Consider the following 20,304-nt stretch of genomic DNA (forward strand, 5'->3'; position numbering starts at 1 on the left):
ATATCATGTAACCTAGTTAGAAAAAGGATATAGACGACGTAAAAACAGACAGAACAAGCTTTAGTGATGGTAGTGCCCACCGGAAACTATTTGCAAATAATTTTAGTAATTTTTTTATATCTTTATTGGAGTATAATTGCTCTACAATGTGTTATTTTCTGCTGTACAACAAAGTGAATCAGCTATATGTATACATATATCCCCACATCTCTTCCCTCTTGTGTCTCCCTCCCTCCCACCCTCCCTATCCCACCCCTCTAGATGGTCACAAAGCACCGAGCTGATCTCCCTGTTCTATGCAGCAGCTTCCCGCTAGCTATCTGTTTTACATGTGGTAGTGTATATATGTGAATATTAAGACTGAAAATGAAATGATACTAAGCTCACTTTCACTCAACAAGGAGGACTCAGTTATTTCAATACAATTAATAAGGATCTTGGCAGCAAACGCCACTTTATTATACACTTGCTGATACCTGAGAAAGAACTGTGGTTAGATCTGTACCACAGACTTTATCAAAAGTTTCCTCAAGTGATTTAACAAGACTTGTGTGACCTTGTTAACTTGATAGGACACAGACAATCTATTCCTGAGTGGCTGTATCATTCTGCATCTCCAGCATCAGAGTGTACGTGTTCCAGGAGCTCTGCATTCATTCCAGCACTTGGTACTGTCAGCATCTTTTATTTCAGTAATTGCAATTATTATGGTTTATGATTCCTCAGAGCTTTTAATGTGAAAATATGTATGATTAATAGGAAATATGTATGCTTAATGTCTCAGTGTATAACATTGAAGGCTTTATGCCCCAGATATATTTACCCACACTTCTCCAGTGTGGCTTAGGTTGTGAATAAATTTTGATTCCGTTAAAAGTAGTTCACAAATTGGGTGAGGAATGAGCCTGCAGGTGAGGAGAGGAAGGGGAGCCAATCACAAAGACTCAAGAAGACAGAGATATGGGGAAAGGGAGCTTATTCATTTAGAGCCGCCTGTCCCACAACCCTCCCCCGTAAAACACTTGTACGACTGGCCTGTGAATTATTTCCAGTAATATTCGTACAATGATAAAGAATGGCAAAACAATGTAAGATTAGAAATGAGAGATTTTGTTCTAGATACTGTGACATGAGAGAAGGTGAGTTCCGAAAAGTCTGAGTTGTTAACATGCTTTAATTCCTTGGGAAGGGGTAAAGGAGGATGGAATATTAAACATACATCAGACAGATGTGTTTGTGAGCGTTTAGAAAACAAAGCAGCAGGTATATGACCTCAGGATGGAAGATTCAAAACAAGCCATGCCAAAATCATTACATGAAGGGAATGTATAGGAGCAGATATTACCGATTTCAGGCAAATACAAGGCAAAATATCTAAAGATAATATTGTGGAAAGGCTGCAAGTGAATTCAAAGCTGATTAAATACTTTAACCAATGAATGTAGATTAAGGGATTGATAGTAATCTTAAGGTAGTTTTAAGACACTTTGGGAACGTTTCCTCATTAGAAGGAGGGTGTTGTCCAAAGTCCAATAAATACTTGGAAACAGAAGAACTGCTCTGGTTTATTTTTTCCCTTGTTCCTATACTCAATTTTCTATTCCCACTTCCCTTTATTTTTCTGATGTATGCATTATCTGACTTGGAATTTCTCCAAAATAACACATAAAAATAGAGACATAATCCAAAGTGAATCTCAAGCGAAAAAAGCTAATGTAGTTGATAGACCTAGACCATTATAAGTAAGGGCCCCTGATGGTTTATCTCCCTCTGTTCCATGACTGGGCAATTAGGATTGTTCTTCAGTAGTCTGGGTTTGGCTGTGATGTCATCTAAGGCCCCTAATGCTGAAGTAAATAATCTACTGTGTACAGACGGAGCCCTAAATTTTATTTAGCTTCCTACCACCAGATGTTTTCCGATAATTAGTCTCATAACCTTACATTTGTGAACAGTGTGCCCTATTAACCACATTTCCAAAGACCAACACAAAATTGGCCAACACAAAATTGCATGTTCCATAAGTCAATTACATATGAAACTCAAATACACCTGCAGTTCTGAGGTCCCACAAATGGAGCCTCATTAAAAACAAAGCTTGGCTCAGTGCATAAACTGTAGACTTGTTAATTCCAGGCAAGTCATATAGCTATAACGCTAATGAAATATCTAAAATATGAAGGCAGAAACCACTCTTTTGCTATTTTGTTTATTCTACTTTTATCCTTTAATGAGCTCTCTAATATATCATTTTAAAAATTTCATTACAACTTCTTAATATTAAAATTGAAACACTGAGCTATAGTCATAACATATTTTGAATAACTTTATGTAATCATAGAATGAATAAAATGATTATCCACCTCGTCAGTGCTTTCCTCAGTATTACAAAGTTAGAAACACTTAACAAGTTCTTGCATTATATTTGTTGAAAAAATCTATATAATCTCCTTTTATCATTATATAAGGAGATGGACTGGCGTGGGAGTGCTAAGATGGAGGAGTCTGCCACTTTTACACCATTAATATTAGTAGAATTACCATATTTCATCTTATCCTCTCTCATGCCTAAATATTCAACACTAGATTTATTTCTTTGACAACTAAGGGCATTATTACCAAAGACTATATTTTGAAATATATATTTTGCCTGGAAGGGGAGAAAGTTCAAAGACATTTTCCTGTCAATCAAAGCATTGTCATCCACTGACAATTCTAGTTGATGAACTACCCATGGTTCTGAGAAGTGGAGGCTGACACCTTGCAGGGCTGGCCTTAGAACCATAACACAGAGCACTGTTAAGTGGAGCTGGCCTAGCAGAATTGTAATTATTGACCCCAGACTAAGGCACTGAGTGCCTGGAAGAGAAGGAGGATGGAGGCCAGCACAGGAGGGACATGACTAGCCAAACCATTCATTTCAGAAAATGGTCTAGGTTCTCCAGGAAGAAACATTCTTGGTAATTATTACTTTATTATGTTTTAAAATATAATACTTAGAAATAAAAAATTATGTTTTATACAACATACATATATGTTATAAAGTATCAATAAATAAAAAGCCATGAAAATAGACAGCTAGTGGGAAGCAGCTGCATAGCACAGGGAGATCAGCTTGGTGCTTTGTGAACACCTAGAGGGGTGGGATAGGGAGGGTGGGAGGGAGATGCAACAGGGAGTAGACATGGGGATATATGCATATGTATAGCTGATTTACTTTGTTATACAGCAGAAACTAACACACCATTGTAAAGCAATTATACTCCAATAAAGATGTTAAAAAAAAGCCATGATTTCACCATAAAAAAAAAAAACCAGAAAGATTCTTGGTATGCCTTGATTCTGCACTTCTAAATATACAAATACTTGAGAATTAAACTAAATACTTGAGACAATGCATTTTTCTCTTTTTAAGGTAATAACAAGCAGTAACTTCAAAAGGTAGCATAATGATTCAGGTTGTTAACACATGATATAGAATACTGTGATATAATGTTTCAAAACATGTACATTATTGTCTTTTCTTCAGGCATTATAATTCTCTTTATACCTGAGTTACACCAATTTAGGGTCCTAATTTATAAGAATGCCATCTTTTTCCTAATATCACGGCATCTATTTTCCCAAACTGATTAATTAATATTAAACTAATTGGTAGTTTAATTAATATCAATGAATGAATTAATAATGAACTAAAGAATCAACAACGTATTTAATCACTTAAAATGTGTAATATTAATCCTAAGTGTTGTGTTGATTCACTCTTCCAAGATTTGCACAACCCATTTTACATAAAGTATTCATCCTTATTAAGTTGTCCCAGACTATTACAGCATTTTCTAAGTTAAAAAAAAAAATGAGGCAATGACAAATAACATAAATTTGGTACGTGAGAATAATCTGTAACCTTCTACTTTTTGTATGTCCTACACCACATCTGCAGTCAATTAAGTGATCCCCAGGTGTTCACAGTAACTGCTTTAATGCAAGATTACATGCCACTTTAGGACTCTTTAAATATTTATTATAAAACCCTCATCTACATTTTTCTCCATTCATTTAGAGAAAAAACATGCTGATGTTTAGTATCGACAAAAATAAGCTGATTGCACTTGTTGAATTATTTTGTAGATTAGCTTTCATTAAAAAAAACTTTTCTATAAGCCAAAATTTGATGAAAGAATGAAAACATAATATGCTGATTAGTTGTGCTTATTTGCAGTCTTCATTTTAAATGAAAAATATGTACTTATAATTTGGGGCTAAGATGTCAATAATCAAATTAGATGTCATTTTTTTTTTTTTTCCCCCGGTACGAGGGCCTCTCACTGTTGTAGCCTCTCCCGTTGCGGAGCACAGGCTCCGGATGCACAGGCCCAGCGACCATGGCTCATGGGCCCAGCCACTCCGTGGCATGTGGGATCTTCCCGGTCCAGGGCGCGAACCCATGTCCCCTGCATCGGCAGGTGGACTCTCAACCACTGTGCCACCAGGGAAGCCCTAGATGTCATTTTTGTCAGGAGTGTGGAATATGGGGAATTTAATGGACCAGAGGATTTATCAGCCAATTTCTTTCTTTAAAGGCAAAAAAATAATTTTTCACTTTTAGACTTGGAACAGCAAAAAACCATGGAGACAATCTCATATAATAATCCTTTTATAGATAAGGAAAATAAAACCCAGAGGCTTGGTCAAGTGTACACAATTATTTACAGGTAGATTTAATAAAATTTACAATTACTAACATATACATGATGTGTACTATGCTCCAGGAAGTGTTCCTAGCAATTCACATATATTTACTTATTTAATTCTCACATCTACTGTATAAGATGAGTGCTTGTATTATCCCCATGGAAGCTTGGAGAGGATGCCCTGAGTAACTTGCATAAGGTCACAGAGTTGGAAGTGATACATCTAGGATTTAGCTGGCTCCTGAATCTATGTTATTCACTATAAAAATGTAATTTCTTCCTAAAACTAGCTTCTGAGGAAATTACGATTTCTAGGTGAACATACCCTTCTACAACATTTTGATATATTACATAATTCATATGATTATCTTCATAATAGTATTAGGGAAAATTGATATATTCCTATATTTTAACGATTATTTTCATTGAACTTATGCTCTGATTTTTTTGGTTTCTAAAACATCTCTTAGTAACTAGTCACAATAAAAATACCTTTCTAGCAAGCATGTTTTGTGTCTGATATGGTGAAATCTTTGGATACATAGATTAACTTAAGTCTGTGGAACATTAAAAACATGCTCAGTGGTTTCAACAATCTAATACACACTAAGTGTATATTAAATTCTTACTAGTAACAGTTCCCTTAAAATTATGTGATTGTACTCACTGCTTGCATTACTGAGTTTTTATTTTGCTGTGATAGGTGGCCAGCAAAGATTTTTGGAAAAGCTTCAAGACAAATTAGTTTGTAGCATATTGCATGAAATAAAATGCTCATGTGTCAATGAAGCCTGCTGTGTGTGGTAGTAGACTTAGAAATGTTTCTTTAAAGTTGTACTGGCTTTACTTCCCAGAACTTTCCTTGTACCAGTTCTGTGGGGAGGCCTGTGTGCTGTGCTGTGCTGGGCTGTGTGTGTGTGTGTGTGTGTGTGTGTGTGTGTGTGTCTGTCTGTCTTGGATGTTGGGGGATGTACTGAGGTGGGCAGAGGCATCAACACAGTTAAGAGACTTAGGGTTTTCAGTTTTTACTAAAGGATGTCAATTTTATCATCGGTTCACTTTATTTCTGAAATGAAAAGAGCCAGCAAAAATCACTAACTATTTGGGCTCTCACCCCATTTGACCAATTATAAGCCTGGATGAAAGTATATGTCAATTAAGGAATATTTAAAAGACACACATATGATTTCTTGCAGATAAATCTAGATTCTCATCGTTGAATTAAGTTGAACCAGTAAACATGTTTTATTTCTTGCCCCCTACAATGATTTTATCTAACTGCATTTTGCTGTTGTGTTCTCAGCCTTCTTTAAAGCACTCTGCCAGAGTATTAGCAGACCCAATGCTTCTTTTGATATAGAGTTGCTAAAAATAGTCTACAATATGTTATCTCGTTTTCTTTCTGTTAAACTATTGTAACTTTTGTTCAGTGTATGTGAGGAAAAATACCGGGTTTCCCATAAGATGTTTAGATGTTTTCTCCTTAAATGTAGTGGGATCATGTCATTAGTCACATTTCCCTTTACACCTTTACTACTGGAAAGGTCAATGCAGTTTAATCAATCTCTTGATAGGATACAAATAGCTTTCCTATGGATAAACAATGTACTAATTTTAACGTAATTTTGTATGTTAGTCCATTTTTACTTATCTCCTTATAAACTTAATGTATCTCAAAAGTGATTGTTTCATCCTATAGACTGTATTATTCATGTATATTGACCCAAAATGGTAAGAAAACAAATAAAAATATATTTGCCTTACAGAATCCTAATGTGAGGATTGTTTACCAAGCTCATCTTCTCTAAACAAGAATAAAACAAATTTGATTTCTAAGTGTGTAGCTGATCGACAGCCCCTGGAAAAGGCAAAGGACTGGTACTGACACCTCTCTTTGGGCACATAGGCTGCTTATATGTCCCACTCCCTGTCCGGCTCCCTCATAAATCCCCTTAAGGTGATGAAGGAAAGCGCCTCAGACTTCAGAAGAAACCACAGTTGACCCTGCTGCAGAAGCTGTCCATAACTGTTTTCATTATTATATGGTATTTAATCCTCAAAATTTGAAATATGAAAAGAAAATTAGCACTAAATGTAAATACTTTGTTTATTTCTTGCAAATAACATTCTTTCTTATTACATTAAGACAACCATGACTTTGGGCACTGAAGAAGTATGGAAGAAAGAAAAAATGAGGAGTTATTGATTGTAATTAAGGTTTTTAATATAATTTGGTATGTCACTGATTTTTGATAAATGGAATTAAGAATATCAAAGACAATAATAGCTAGCAGTTCCTAGGAGTTAATTGATTCCCCTATATGTGTTGATCACTCAAAAAGGAAAATTATGATGACATATGAGATTCCATTTGAAGCATATGGTTGTGATTTTAAACACATTTTAAAAGTAAAATTTTAGAACAATGACATTACAATTATTTAATACACAATTAGTCTTAATGTTTTCCTGGGATAATGATAGACACGGCATCGTGGAACTTATCATGTTTATGACACAGGACCACATAACAGCCATGCCAGGTTGCTCAAACATCATTGTTTGTGACTGAAATTTAAATGAGGGAGGCTACCAAATAAAAAGAATTAAAAACAAAAACTAGTTCTACACATTACTATCATTCCTTGTTCAACTTTTCAATTATTCTTCCTTTTACTTTTATCCTCCAGGTATAGACTGATGACAGAAGGCATAAGAGAAGGAAAAAAAATCTTATTACTTTTCAGCCATTGCTTTTTCAAAGATAAATAATGCTTTGTAATGGAATGTAAGAAAAAGCAACATATAATTTTCATACCTTAATCAAACTGGCTAAGAGTTACTGAAAACCTTAATTGTTTTGCTGAAATCAACATTTATATTGTTTAAACTACTTATGAAAGTAGTTTAAATATTTTCTATTATTGATCAATGTAATATTATTGTTAAATAAAAGATAACTCATTATCTGAATCATACCGTGGGAAAGGTTATTACATTTTTAGCAAATCCAATTCCTACAGCATTAATTATCACTATTATCAGTATTATGAACAATGTCTATATCAAAACTACATGACAATATTTCATCTGCACTTCCCTAAGGAAATGATTTTTATTCTATATATCACATTGTAGCAGTTTCCTAAAAGACTATAATAAGCTTCACAATAATGGTGCATAATTCACATATTTTACCTAAGTTATTTGATGGAAATGTCCTGAAAAATATAAAATATAGTACTATCAACAGATATGAACATATAACACTTAATATCACACACTGTTTTTGTCACTTATATAAAAAAGGAATGTCCTGCTAGCATAGTAATTACAGATTGAAAAATAGAAAATTTGACCTGGAGAAGGATTCTGAGAATTAAGTTCTTGTTGGTTTTCAAGGAGTCTGAACTCCTGGGATTCCATACTTTCTTAAACTACTTCCCCCAAACAATCCGATACCTCTCTTTCAGCTTTATCCTAAGAAGAGAAATTTGTAAGAAGAAATCTGGAGTTCATTCATCTTCTCCTACCTTATGAAGGCCATAAGAAATTAGAGTCTTGGAGGAGCTCCAAGATGGCGAAGAGTAAGACTTGGAGATCAACTTCCTTTCCACAAATACATCAGAAATACATCTACATGTGGAACAGCTCCTACAGAACACCCACTAGAACGCTGGCAGAAGACCTCAGACCTCCCAAAAGGCAAGAAACTCCCCACGTACCTGGGTAGGGCAAAAGAAAAAAGAAAAAACAGAGACAAAAGAATAGGGAAGGGACCGCACCAGAGGGAGGGAGCTGTGAAGGAGGAAAGGTTTCCACACACTAGAAGGCCCTTCGCGGGCGGAGACTGAGGGTGGTGGAGAGGGGGAAGCTTCGGAGCCACGGAGGAGAGTGCAGCCACAGGGGTGCGGAGGGCAAAGCGGAGAGACTCCTGCACAGAGGATCGGTGCCGACCAGCACTCACCAGCCCGAGGGGCTTGTCTGCTCACCCGCCGGGGTGGGCGGGGCTGGGAGCTGAGGCTCGGGCTTCAGAGGCCGGACTCCAGGGAGAGGACTGGGGTTGGCGGCGTGAACACAGCCTGCGGGGTTAGTGCACCACGGATAGCCCGGAGGGAGTCCGGGGAAAAGTCTGGAGCTGCTGAAGAGGCAAGAGACTTTTTCTTGCCTCTTTGTTTCCTGGTGCGCGAGGAGAGGGGATTCAGAGCGCCGCTTAAAGGAGCTCCAGAGACGGGCGTGAGCCGCGGCTATCAGCGCGGACCCCAGAGACGGGCATGGGACGCTAAGGCTGCTGCTGCTGCCACCAAGAAGCCTGTGTGCGAGCACAGGTCACTATCCACGCCTCCCCTCACGGGAGCCTGTGCAGCCCGCCACTGCCAGGGTCCTGGGATCCAGGGAAACTTCCCCAGGAGACCACACGGCGCACCTCAGGCTGGTGCAAAGTCACGTCAGCCTCTGCCCCGCAGGCTCGCCCCACATCCGTACCCCTCCCTCCCCCAGGCCTGAGTGAGCCAGAGCCGCCGAATCAGCTGCTCCTTTAACCCCGTCCTGTCTGAGCAAAGAACAGATGCCCTCAGGCGACCTACACGCAGAGGCGGGGCCAAATCCAAAGCTGAACCCCGGAGAGCTGTGCGAAGAAAGAAGAGAAAGGGAAATCTCTCCCAGCAGCCTCAGGAGCAGCAGATTAAATCTCCACAATCAACTAGATGTACCCTGCATCTCTGGAATACCTGAATAGACAACGAATCATCCCACATTGAGGAGGTGGACTTTGGGAGCAAAGATATATATATATATATATATATATTTTTTTTTTTTCCCTTTTTCTCTTTTTGTGAATGTGTATGTGTATGCTTCTCTGTGTGATTTTGTCTTTACAGCTTTACTTTTACCATTTGACCTAGGGTTCTGTCTGTCCGTTATTTATATATATTTTTTTACTTTTTAAAAATGTTTTCTTAATAATTATTTTTTATTTCAATAACTTTACTTTATTTTGTTTTATTTTATTTTATCTCCTTTCTTTCTTTCTTTCCTTCTTTCCTCTCTCCCTCCCTCCCTCTCTCTCTCTCTCTTTCTTTCTTTCTTTCTTTTTTTCTATCTTTCATATATTTTCTCCCTTTTATTCTGAGCTGTGTGGGTGACAGGCTCTTTGTACTCCCGCCAGGCTTCAGGGCTGTGCCTCTGAGGTGCGAGAGCCAAGTTCAGGACATTGATCCACAACAGACCTACCAGTTCCACATACATCAAAGGGCGAAAATTCCCCAGAGATCTCCATCTCTATACCAAGACCTAGCTCCACTCAACGACCAACAAGCTACAGTGCTGGCCACCCTATGTCAAACAGCTAGCAAGACAGGAACACAACCCCACCCATTAGCACAGAGCCTGCCTAAAATCATAATAAGGCCACAGACACCCCAAAACACACCACCAGACGTGGACCTGCCCACCAGAAAGACAAGATCCAACTTCATCCACCAGAACACCAGTCCCCTCCACCAAGAAGCCTACACAGCCCACTGAAACAACCTTAGCCACTGGGGGCAGACACCAAAAACAACAGGAACTACGAACCTGCAGCCTGCAAAAAGGAGACCCCAAACATAGTAAGTTAAGCAAAATGAGAAGACAGAGAAACACACAGCAGATGAAGGAACAAAGTAAAAACGCACCAGACCTAACAAATGAAGAGGAAATAGGCAGTCTACCTGAAAAGGAATTCAGAATAATTATAGTAGAGATGATACAAAATCTTGGAAATAGAATGGAGAAAATACAAGAAATGTTTAAAAAGGACCTAGAAGAACGAAAGAGCAAACAAACAGTGATGAACAACACAATAAATGAATTTAAAAATTATCTAGAAGCGATCAATAGCAGAATAACTGAGGCAGAAGAACGGATAAGTGACCTGGAAGATAAAATAGTGGAAATAACTACTGCAGAGCAGAATAAAGAAAAAAGAATGAAAAGAATTGAAGACAGACTCAGAGACCTCTGGGACAACATTAAACACACCAACATTCGAATTATAGGGGTCCCAGAAGAAGAAGAGAAAAAGAAGGGAACTGAGAAAATATTTGAAGAGATTATAGTTGAAAACTTCCCTAATATGGGAAAAAGGAAATAGTTAATCAAGTCCAGGAAGCACAGAGAGTCCCATACAGGATAAATCCAAGGAGAAACATGCCAAGACACATACTAATCAAACTATCAAAAATTAAATACAATGAAAAAATATTAAAAGCAGCAAAGGAAAAACAAAAAATAACACACAAGTGAATCCCCATAAGGTTAACAGATGATCTTTCAGAAGAAACTCTGCAAGCCAGAAGGGAGTGGCAGGACATATTTAAAGTGATGAAGGAGAAAAACATACAACCAAGATTACGCTACCCAGCAAGGATCTCATTCAGAATTGATGGAGAAATTAAAACCTTTACAGACAAGCAAAAGCTAAGAGAATTCAGCACCACCAAAGCAGCTTTACAACAAATGCTAAAGGAACTTCTCTAGGCAGGAAACACAAGAGAAGGAAAAGACCTACAATAACAAACACAAAACAATTAAGAAAATGGTAATAGGAACACACATATTGATAACTACCTTAAATGTCAATGGATTAAAGGCTCCAACCAAAAGATGTAGACTGGCTGAATGTATACAAAAACAAGACCCATATATATGCTGTCTACAAGAGACCCACTTCAGACCTATGGAAAAAGATGGAAAAAGATATCCCATGCAAATGGAAATCAAAAGAAAGCTGGAGTAGCAATTGTCATATCAGACAAAATAGACTTTAAAACAAAGACTATTACAAGAGACAAAGAAGGACACTACATCAAGATCAAGGGATCAATCCAAGAAGAAGATATAACAATTGTAAATATTTATGCACCCAACATAGGAGCACCTCAATGCATAAGGCAAATACTAACAGCCATAAAAGGGGAAATTGACAGTACCACAATCATAGTAGGGGACTTTAACACCCCACTTTCACCAATGGAAAGATCATGAAAATGAAAATAAATAAGGAAACACAAGCTTTAAATGACACATTAAATATGATGGACTTAATTGATATTTATAGGACATTCCATTCAAAAACAACAGAATACTCATTCTTCTCAAGTGCTCATGGAACATTCTCCAGGATAGATCATATCTTGGGTCACAAATCAAGCCTTGGTAAATTTAAGAAAATTGAAGTCATATCAAGTATCTTTTCTGATCACAACACTATAAGACTAGATATTAATTACAGGAAAAAAATCTGTAAAAAATACAAACACATGGAGGCTAAACAATACACTACTTAATAACCAAGAGATCACTGAAGAAATCAAAGAGGAAGTCAAAAAATACCTAGAAGCAAATGACAATGAAAACACGATGACTCAAAACCTTTGGTATGCAGCAAAAGCAGTTCTAAGAGGGAAGTTTATAGCTATACAAGCCTACCTTAAGAAACAAGAAACATCTCAAATAAAAAGCGTAACCTTACACCTAAAGCAATTAGAGAAAGAAGAAGAAAAAAAACCCCAAAGTTAGCATAAGGAAAGAAATCAAAAAGATCAGATCAGAAATAAATGAAAAAGAAATGAAGGAAACAATAGCAAAGATCAATAAAACTAAAAGCTGGTTCTTTGAGAAGATAAAATTGATAAAGCATTACCCAGACTCATCAAGAAAAAAAGGGAGAAGACTCAGATCAATAGAATTAGAAATGAAAAAGGAGAAGTAACAACAGACACCACAGAAATATAAAGGATCATGAGAGATTACTACAAGCAACTATATGCCAATAAAATGGACAACCTGGAAGAAATGGACAAATTTTTAGAAATGCACAACCTTCCCAGACTGAACCAGGGAGAAACAGAAAATATGAACAGACTAATCACAAGCACTGAAATTGAAACTGTGATTAAATCTTCCAACAAACAAAAGCCCAGGACCAGATGGCTTCACAGGCAAATTCTATCAAACATTTAGAGAAGAGCTAACACCTATCCTTCTCAAACTCTTCCAAAATATAGCAGAGGGAGGAACACTCCCAAACTCATTCTATGAGGCCACTATCACCCTGATACGAAAACCAGAAAGAAACCACAAAGGAAGAAAACTACAGGCCAACATTGCTGATGCACATAGATGCAAAAATCCTCAACAAAATACTAGCAAACAGAATCCAATAGCACATTAAAAGGATCATACACCATGATCAAGTGGGGTTTATCCCAAGAATGCAAGGATTCTTCAATTTACGCAAATCAATCAATGTGATACACCATATTAACAAATTGAAGAATAAAAACCATATGATGAACTCAATAGATGAAAAACTTTCGTCAAAATTCAACACCCATTTATGATAAAAAAACCTCCAGAAAGTAGGCATAGAGGGAACTTTTCTCAACATAATGAAGGCCATATATGACAAACCCACAGCCAACATCATCCTCAATGGTGAAAAACTGAAAGCATTTCCACTAAGATCAGGAACAAGACAAGGTTGCCCACTCTCAACACTATTATTCAACATAGTTTTGGAAGTTTTAGCCACAGCAATCAGAGAAGAAAAAGAAATAAAATGAATCCAAATGGGAAAAGAAGAAGTAAAGCTGTCACTGTTTGCAGATGACATGATACTATACATAGAGAATCCAAAAGATGCTACCAGAAAACTACTAGAGCTAATCAATGAATTTGGTAAAGTAGCAGGATACAAAATTAATGCACAGAAACCTCTTGCATTCTTGTACACTAATGATGAAAAATCTGAAAGTGAAATTAAGGAAACACTCCCATTTACCACTGCAACAAAAAGAATTAAATACCTAGGAATAAACCTACCTAAGGAGACAAAAGACCTGTATGCAGAAAATTATAAGACACTGATGAAAGAAATTAAAGATGATACAAATAGATGGAGAGATATACCATGTTTTTGGATTGGAAGAATCAACATTATGAAAATGACTCTACTACCCAAAGCAATCTACAGATTCAATGCAATCCCTATCAAACTACCACTGGCATTTTTCACAGAACTAGATCAAAAAATTTCACAATATGTATGGAAACACAAAAGACCCTGAATAGCTAAAGCAATCTTGAGAAAGAAAAATGGAGCTGGCAGAATCAGGTTCCTTGACTTCAGACTATACTACAAAGCTACAGTAATCAAGATAGTATGGTACTGGCACAAAAACAGACATATAGATCAATGGAACAGGATAGAAAGCCCAGAGATAAACCCACGCACATATGGTCACCTAATTTTTGATCAAGGAGGCAAGAATATACAGTGGAGAAAAGACAGCCTCTTCAATACGTGGTGCTGGGAAAACTGTACAGGTACATGTAAAAGTATGTAATTAGAACACTCCTTCACACCATACACAAGAATAAACTCAAAATGGATTCAAGACCTAAATGTAAGGCCAGACACCATCAAACTCTTAGAGGAAAACATAGGTAGAACACTCTATGACATAAATCACAGCAAGATCCATTTTGACCCACCTCCTAGAGAAATGGAAATAAAAACAAAAATAAACAAATGGGACCTAATGAAATTTATAAGCTTTTGCACAACAAAGGAAACCATAAACAAGACGAAAACACAACCCTGAGAATGGGAGAAAATATTTGCAAATGAAGCAACTGACAAAGGATTAATCTCCAAAATTTACAAGTAGCTCATGAGGCTCAATATCAAAAAAACAAACAACCCAATCCAAAATTGGGCAGAAGGCCTAAACAGACATTTCTCCAAAGAAGAAACAGATTGCCAACAAACACTTGAAAGTGTGCTCAACATCATTTATCATTAGAGAAATGCAAATCAAAACTACAATGAGATATCATCTCACACCAGTCAGAAGGGCCATCATCAAAAAATCTACAAAAAATGTATGCTGGAGAGGGTGTGGAGAAAAGGGAACCCTCTTGCACTGTTGGTGGGAATGTAAATTGATACAGCCACTACGGAGAACAGTATGGAGGTTCCTTAAAAAACTAAAAATAGGGCTTTCCTGGTGGCACAGTGGTCGAGAGTCCACCTGCCGATGCAGGGGACACGGGTTCGTACCCTGGTCTGGGAAGATTCCACATGCCGCGGAGCCGCTGGTCCCATGAGCCATGGCCACTGAGCCTGCACATCCAGAGCCTGTGCTCCACAACGGGAGAGGCCACAACAGTGAGAGGCCCACGTACCTCAAAAAAAACAACAACAACAACTAAAAATAGAACTACCATATGACCCAGCAATACCACTACTGGGCATATTCCCTGAGAAAACCATAATTCAAAAAGAGTCATGTACCAAAATGTTCACTGCAGCTCTATGTACAATAGCCAGGACATGGAAGCAACCTAAGTGTCCATCAACAGATGAATGGATAAAGAAGGTGTGGCACATATACAGAATGGAATATTACTCAGCCATAAAAAGAAACAAAATTGAGTTATTTGTAGTGAGGTGGATGGACCTAGAGTCTGTCATAGAGAGTGAAGCCTGGAACTTTAAGCATACAACAATATTTGTCATTTAAAAAATTTACCCAAATTCTAAAAATGTTTAGTTTACAATGAAAAAATGTGGAAAAATATTCAAAGTAAGTCAGAAAGAGATAGACATACCGTATGGTAACACATATATATGGAATCTGAGGGAAAAAAATAGAAAGTTCATGAAGAACCTAGGGCCAAGACAGGAATAAAGACACAGACGTAGTAGAGAATGGACTTGAGGATATGGGGAGGGGGAAGGGCAAGCTGGGACAAAGTGAGAGAGTGGCATGGACATATATACACTACCAAATGTAAAATAGATAGCTAGTGGGAAGCAGCCACATAGCACAGGGAGATGAGCTAGGTTCTTTGTGACCACCTAGAGGGGTGGGATAGGGAGGGTGGGAGGGAGGGAGATGCATGAGGGAAGAGATATGGGGATATAGGTATATGTATAACTGATTCACTTCGTTATAAAGTAGAAACTAACAGACCATTTTAAAGCAATTATGCTCCAATAAAGATGTTAAAAATATATAAATAAAAAATAAAACAAATGAGAGTCAAAAAGAAATTACAGTCTTAAATTTCATAGGGAGATTCTGATATATCAGAAATTTACATAAAGCCTGGCACTTTAAGCATACAACAATATTTGTCATTTTTAAAATTTACCCAAATTCTAAAAATGTTTCGTTTTGGTTTTGATTATGTCTGAGCTGGCATATATATAAAATATTTTATTTGCCTTATTGGATTATAAATAATCTGATTTCATATTCTTAGAGTGAGTTTGGATTAGAATTAACACACCGGTCTGCCTAGGCCATGGACTACACGTATCCCTGAGAACTGGATCAGTAGGAAGGTAGACTTGTAAACAAAACTAGAAGGGCAGGGCTTCCCTGGTGGCGCAGTGGTTGGGATTCCGCCTGCCGACGCAGGGGACGCGGGTTCGTGCCCCGGTCTGGGAGGATCCCATATGCCGCGGAGCGGCTGGGCCCGTGAGCCATGGCCGCTGAGCCTGCGCGTCTGGATGACTGTGCTCTGCAACTGGAGAGGCCACAGCAGTGAAAGGCCCGCATACCGCAGAAAAAAAAAAAAAAAAAAAGCTAGAAGGGCAGAGTACAAGGGCAGTGGATATTTGCTTGGCTGAACAAACTTATATGTATTTTCGAGAAAAATGTTACAAGTAGCTACTGATAAGGGAAATTTTCTTTTCCCATTTACAATGAAAACAAAATGTGGAAAAAAATTCAAAGTCTGTCACATTGGTAGAATTGACTATACTTTCCTAATCATGATTGATAGATTTAGGGTAGAGATTAGAATTTTTTTACCTAGACAGTGAAGAATAACTGAATTTATTTTCCATAAATATTAGTCTATTTTGCAGTAGCATATTTTTTAAAATATTGCCAAGTAATGTCATGCCTAAACTATAATCAAGACCATGCCCCTAAACAAAAACTGAAAGAATGAAAAAAAGGAAATAGGAAAAGAGGCTTAAAACAGTTACTTTATGTCAATATAATTAAAAATGAATCCTGACTGAATACATCGCTTGAATCCATCCATTTATCTCTTCAAATTCTACCTAAAGATAATTTTATCATGACATGATTAAAACATTATCCACACATCAGGCACACTTTCTGTGATGCGTTTTGTAGTATATCTTTGTAACAGTATTATAATCCAGCATGTATTCCTCAACTACTATCCCAGAGACACATTGGATAGAAAAGCATCATGAAATTTTTCACATGATAGCAATGTATTTGTAACTTAAGTGATACCAAAAATTACAATCACCATCATCCAAATAATAACCAATTCGAGATTTAATTGCCTAAGATTTGCAGACACTGAAATTGCCCCAATTCTTATGTATGATTCTAAATAAATGTCCGTATCTCTATTTTAGAGATGAGAAAAGTGAGTCTCCAAGAGATAATTATTGTTTTGGAGTCCCATATGGTTTGACTCCAAAAATGAATACATTATCCCTGACCTACTCCCCTTTATCTACTTCTTCCTTTGTTCTCTGTATGTTTATTGAAACATACAAAGCAGTGAAAAGATGGAGGTCACCAACAGTACACTCAGAGGACCAGGATATTAAACAGTTTTCAGCTTAAGCCTCACTGGAATGAGTATGTTTCTATCCACAGAAATAAGATGCTGCATCATTAAATGGACTTGCTTCATTTAAAACTAAGCTTAATCTTTCTCCCTAACCTATCACCCTTTCTGTTCCTCTTCATTCTTCTCTCTTTCTTTTCGTGTAATTGGAAAATATTGATTCTACGTTAAAATCAACTTGGAACAGTGGTTGAAAACACAATCACAATACTATTATTCTTTATTTACTGCAAGAAAGCAGGTAGCAAAATGTAAATGGTATTTGATTATCCGTCATAAAATCAAACAGCTGCTTTGCTCTATAGGTAGTACAGTAGTTATGTAGTGATTGCATGTGACAGTGGACATTGGTATATGGTCTTTGCGTGTTTAATTTACAGGTTGGCATTTCCACTATGGATGTTTTTTTATTTTTTTTAACCAAGAAAAGGATGCAGAATAAAGTTCTATCTAGCTAAAGAGTTCTCAACATTAAAAAAAATTATGATATGGAAAATCTGCCCAGTTTAGGCCTGTTTCTGCAGTTCCAACATAGCAATAGTAAATTGGCATGGACATTTAAATTAAGCACCTGGTGCTTCTGAATCAGTTCTGTGTCCACAGACATATTTCTTTTCTCTAATTTTTAATCCATTTGTCTATAGCCCCCCCTTGTAATTGATATCATGTCACAAAATACTATCAAATGTAGCAATTGATAGATATCTACTGACCAACTTTTATAATGTAAATAAAATGCAAAATAAAATTTAATAATTATAATAAAATGCAATCATATTTTTTCAAAATACACATATGCCACAATGTAAGTTTCACTTTTGGCTTCATTAAAGTGAGTAACATCAAAAAGTGTTTCATATACCTAGAAATAAGTGGACAGAATCAAGTTCATGTTTATAAATCTCACATTTCATATGTCATACTCTTTTGTAATTTAATTAGAAATACTGGAAACATACATTTGCATTACATGATGATTAATTTCTCAAGATAAGGATAACTCAGCCCTCAAAATTGCAATTTACTCTTTATAATATACTATCATACATATACAATATCAGTATTAGGTAATTTTCCCACAGAAAAACACAGTATTTTAAAAATATTTTAGCAATTACACACAAATCAAGTCTTTGTATTATTTTACATAATTACAACTGACTTTGTTTCCCTTTTTTCTTATAAAAATTCAGTCAAATAATAATGCCACTAACAAATCTCTAAATTAATTTTTGACAATATGAGAAAACATTAGTAATATTTTATCATAAACTTATATTTACAACTTCTAAACCCTATAAACCTTAAGATATATATAATTTCAACATCAAATTTATAAGTAATTGATCAATGTTAAGATTTTTTATATTCAATTACTGTATTATTTTTTCTAATTTTATAAGCAGATAATAATTAGTAAATTATTTGTTTAGAACAAAGGATACATAGATGTTACATCTCATGTTTGTTTTAGCCTATTTACTATAATTTAACATATACTAGGGAGATATTGTTAGGAAAGTGCTACATTTCATAATTCAAGAGTAATAACAGCAAAATATATGTAATTCAGTATCACAATAACACAATGACAAGAGTAACAATGACCATAACTAGCCTATGATAAATCAAATCATGTGCAAGCTAATTGGGCTGGAATGGGATGCCTAAATATATATTAGAGAAATAATATACTTCTGCTTTTCCCAATTTAAACAACCACAGAGTTTTAAATGGAGTAAGATGGTATGAGCAATCTTTACCCCAAAGCACTCACCTACTGTCAGCTGTCCAGTTAACTGCCCCATGTGATTTCTTGCATTCACTGTTACATTCCTGTCAGACTGTAAGACCAGTGGACTATCCTGGGAAACATGTATAAAATAAAGAAATCAAATAAAAAATAGAAATATAGTCAAGATTTGATATATAAATTTATACTGCACTTGCTTGGGTATTATTAAAATTCTATTTCTTTGTTTTCTATTAGGCAGTTATTTTAACATCCCAAACATTGGTTGAACAACATAAAAAATATGGGTGCCTCATAATAACTATTTGACATAATAGGGACGTTTCCATTTTGGTAAATAGGAATTAACTACTCGATGCAAACATTTCCAACTCTACTGATGACTGCACATCGCAGCTGTAGTAACCTCTCTCCTTGCCCCCCTCCCAGTGGCATAGATACCTGCCTTTGGAGATATTTTAGACCCTATACAAATGGGGAAGTCACTTTTAAGCTGAACTTGCAACTTTCAGATCTCAGCTTAAATGTTACTCCCTTGAAAGTGCATCCCCTGATCACTGTAACTACAGACTCATTCAATCCCCAAACTCCCAATCTCCATTAATTTTGTTCAAAGCACTATCACAAGACAAATTTATTTTGCTAATGTATGTGTTTACTTGTTTTTTATTTGTTTCTGTCACAAGAGGAGATGTCCATGGGGCAGGGACTGTGGCAGTCACGTGTACACAATTTTATTCCCACTACTTAGCATACTGCTGAAGGAAAGCATTTACTAAGTGTTTATTGAATGGACAAATAAATTGTCATAATAAAATTGATATTACTTTATGTACCTAGATCACGGAGAAATGCTTTGTAAATCATAGGATGATTTAAGAAAGGAGGTATATAGAATAAAAGAGTATAACATTTTAGTACAAATAACCTTGGTTAGATGTTTACTTTTATCATTGATTTAGCACTTAAGAATAAAATATTTTACTGAAGACAATATCACTGCCTTAGGAACCTATGTATTAGGTATTGCCACTACCTGTCTCAAACAAGTAACTTACAACTGGCTACATTCTCATTTTTATTATCTAAAACAAGCATGGTGAATATTTACAAATTGTCCATTCATTCATTCAACATAAGTATTCTGAGAATAATGAATATATTGAGTGCTCACTCTGTACAACA

General features: G+C 36.3%; 1 protein-coding gene across 3 annotated transcripts in view; it reads right to left on the reverse strand.

Annotated features, from left to right (window-relative positions):
• Nucleotides 1-20,304, reverse strand: part of SGCZ (sarcoglycan zeta) — a 318,034-nt gene that overhangs the window by 75,429 nt on the left and 222,301 nt on the right. For all 3 annotated transcript variants that reach the window (XM_060136375.1, XM_060136378.1, XM_060136374.1), the window contains one exon: nt 19,144-19,231. In XM_060136375.1, coding sequence (XP_059992358.1) covers nt 19,144-19,231 — 88 coding nt within the window. The remainder of the gene's footprint in view (nt 1-19,143; nt 19,232-20,304) is intronic.

Source organism: Lagenorhynchus albirostris, chromosome 21 (assembly GCF_949774975.1).
Source record: "Lagenorhynchus albirostris chromosome 21, mLagAlb1.1, whole genome shotgun sequence".
NCBI classification, from domain to species: Eukaryota; Metazoa; Chordata; class Mammalia; order Artiodactyla; family Delphinidae; genus Lagenorhynchus; species Lagenorhynchus albirostris.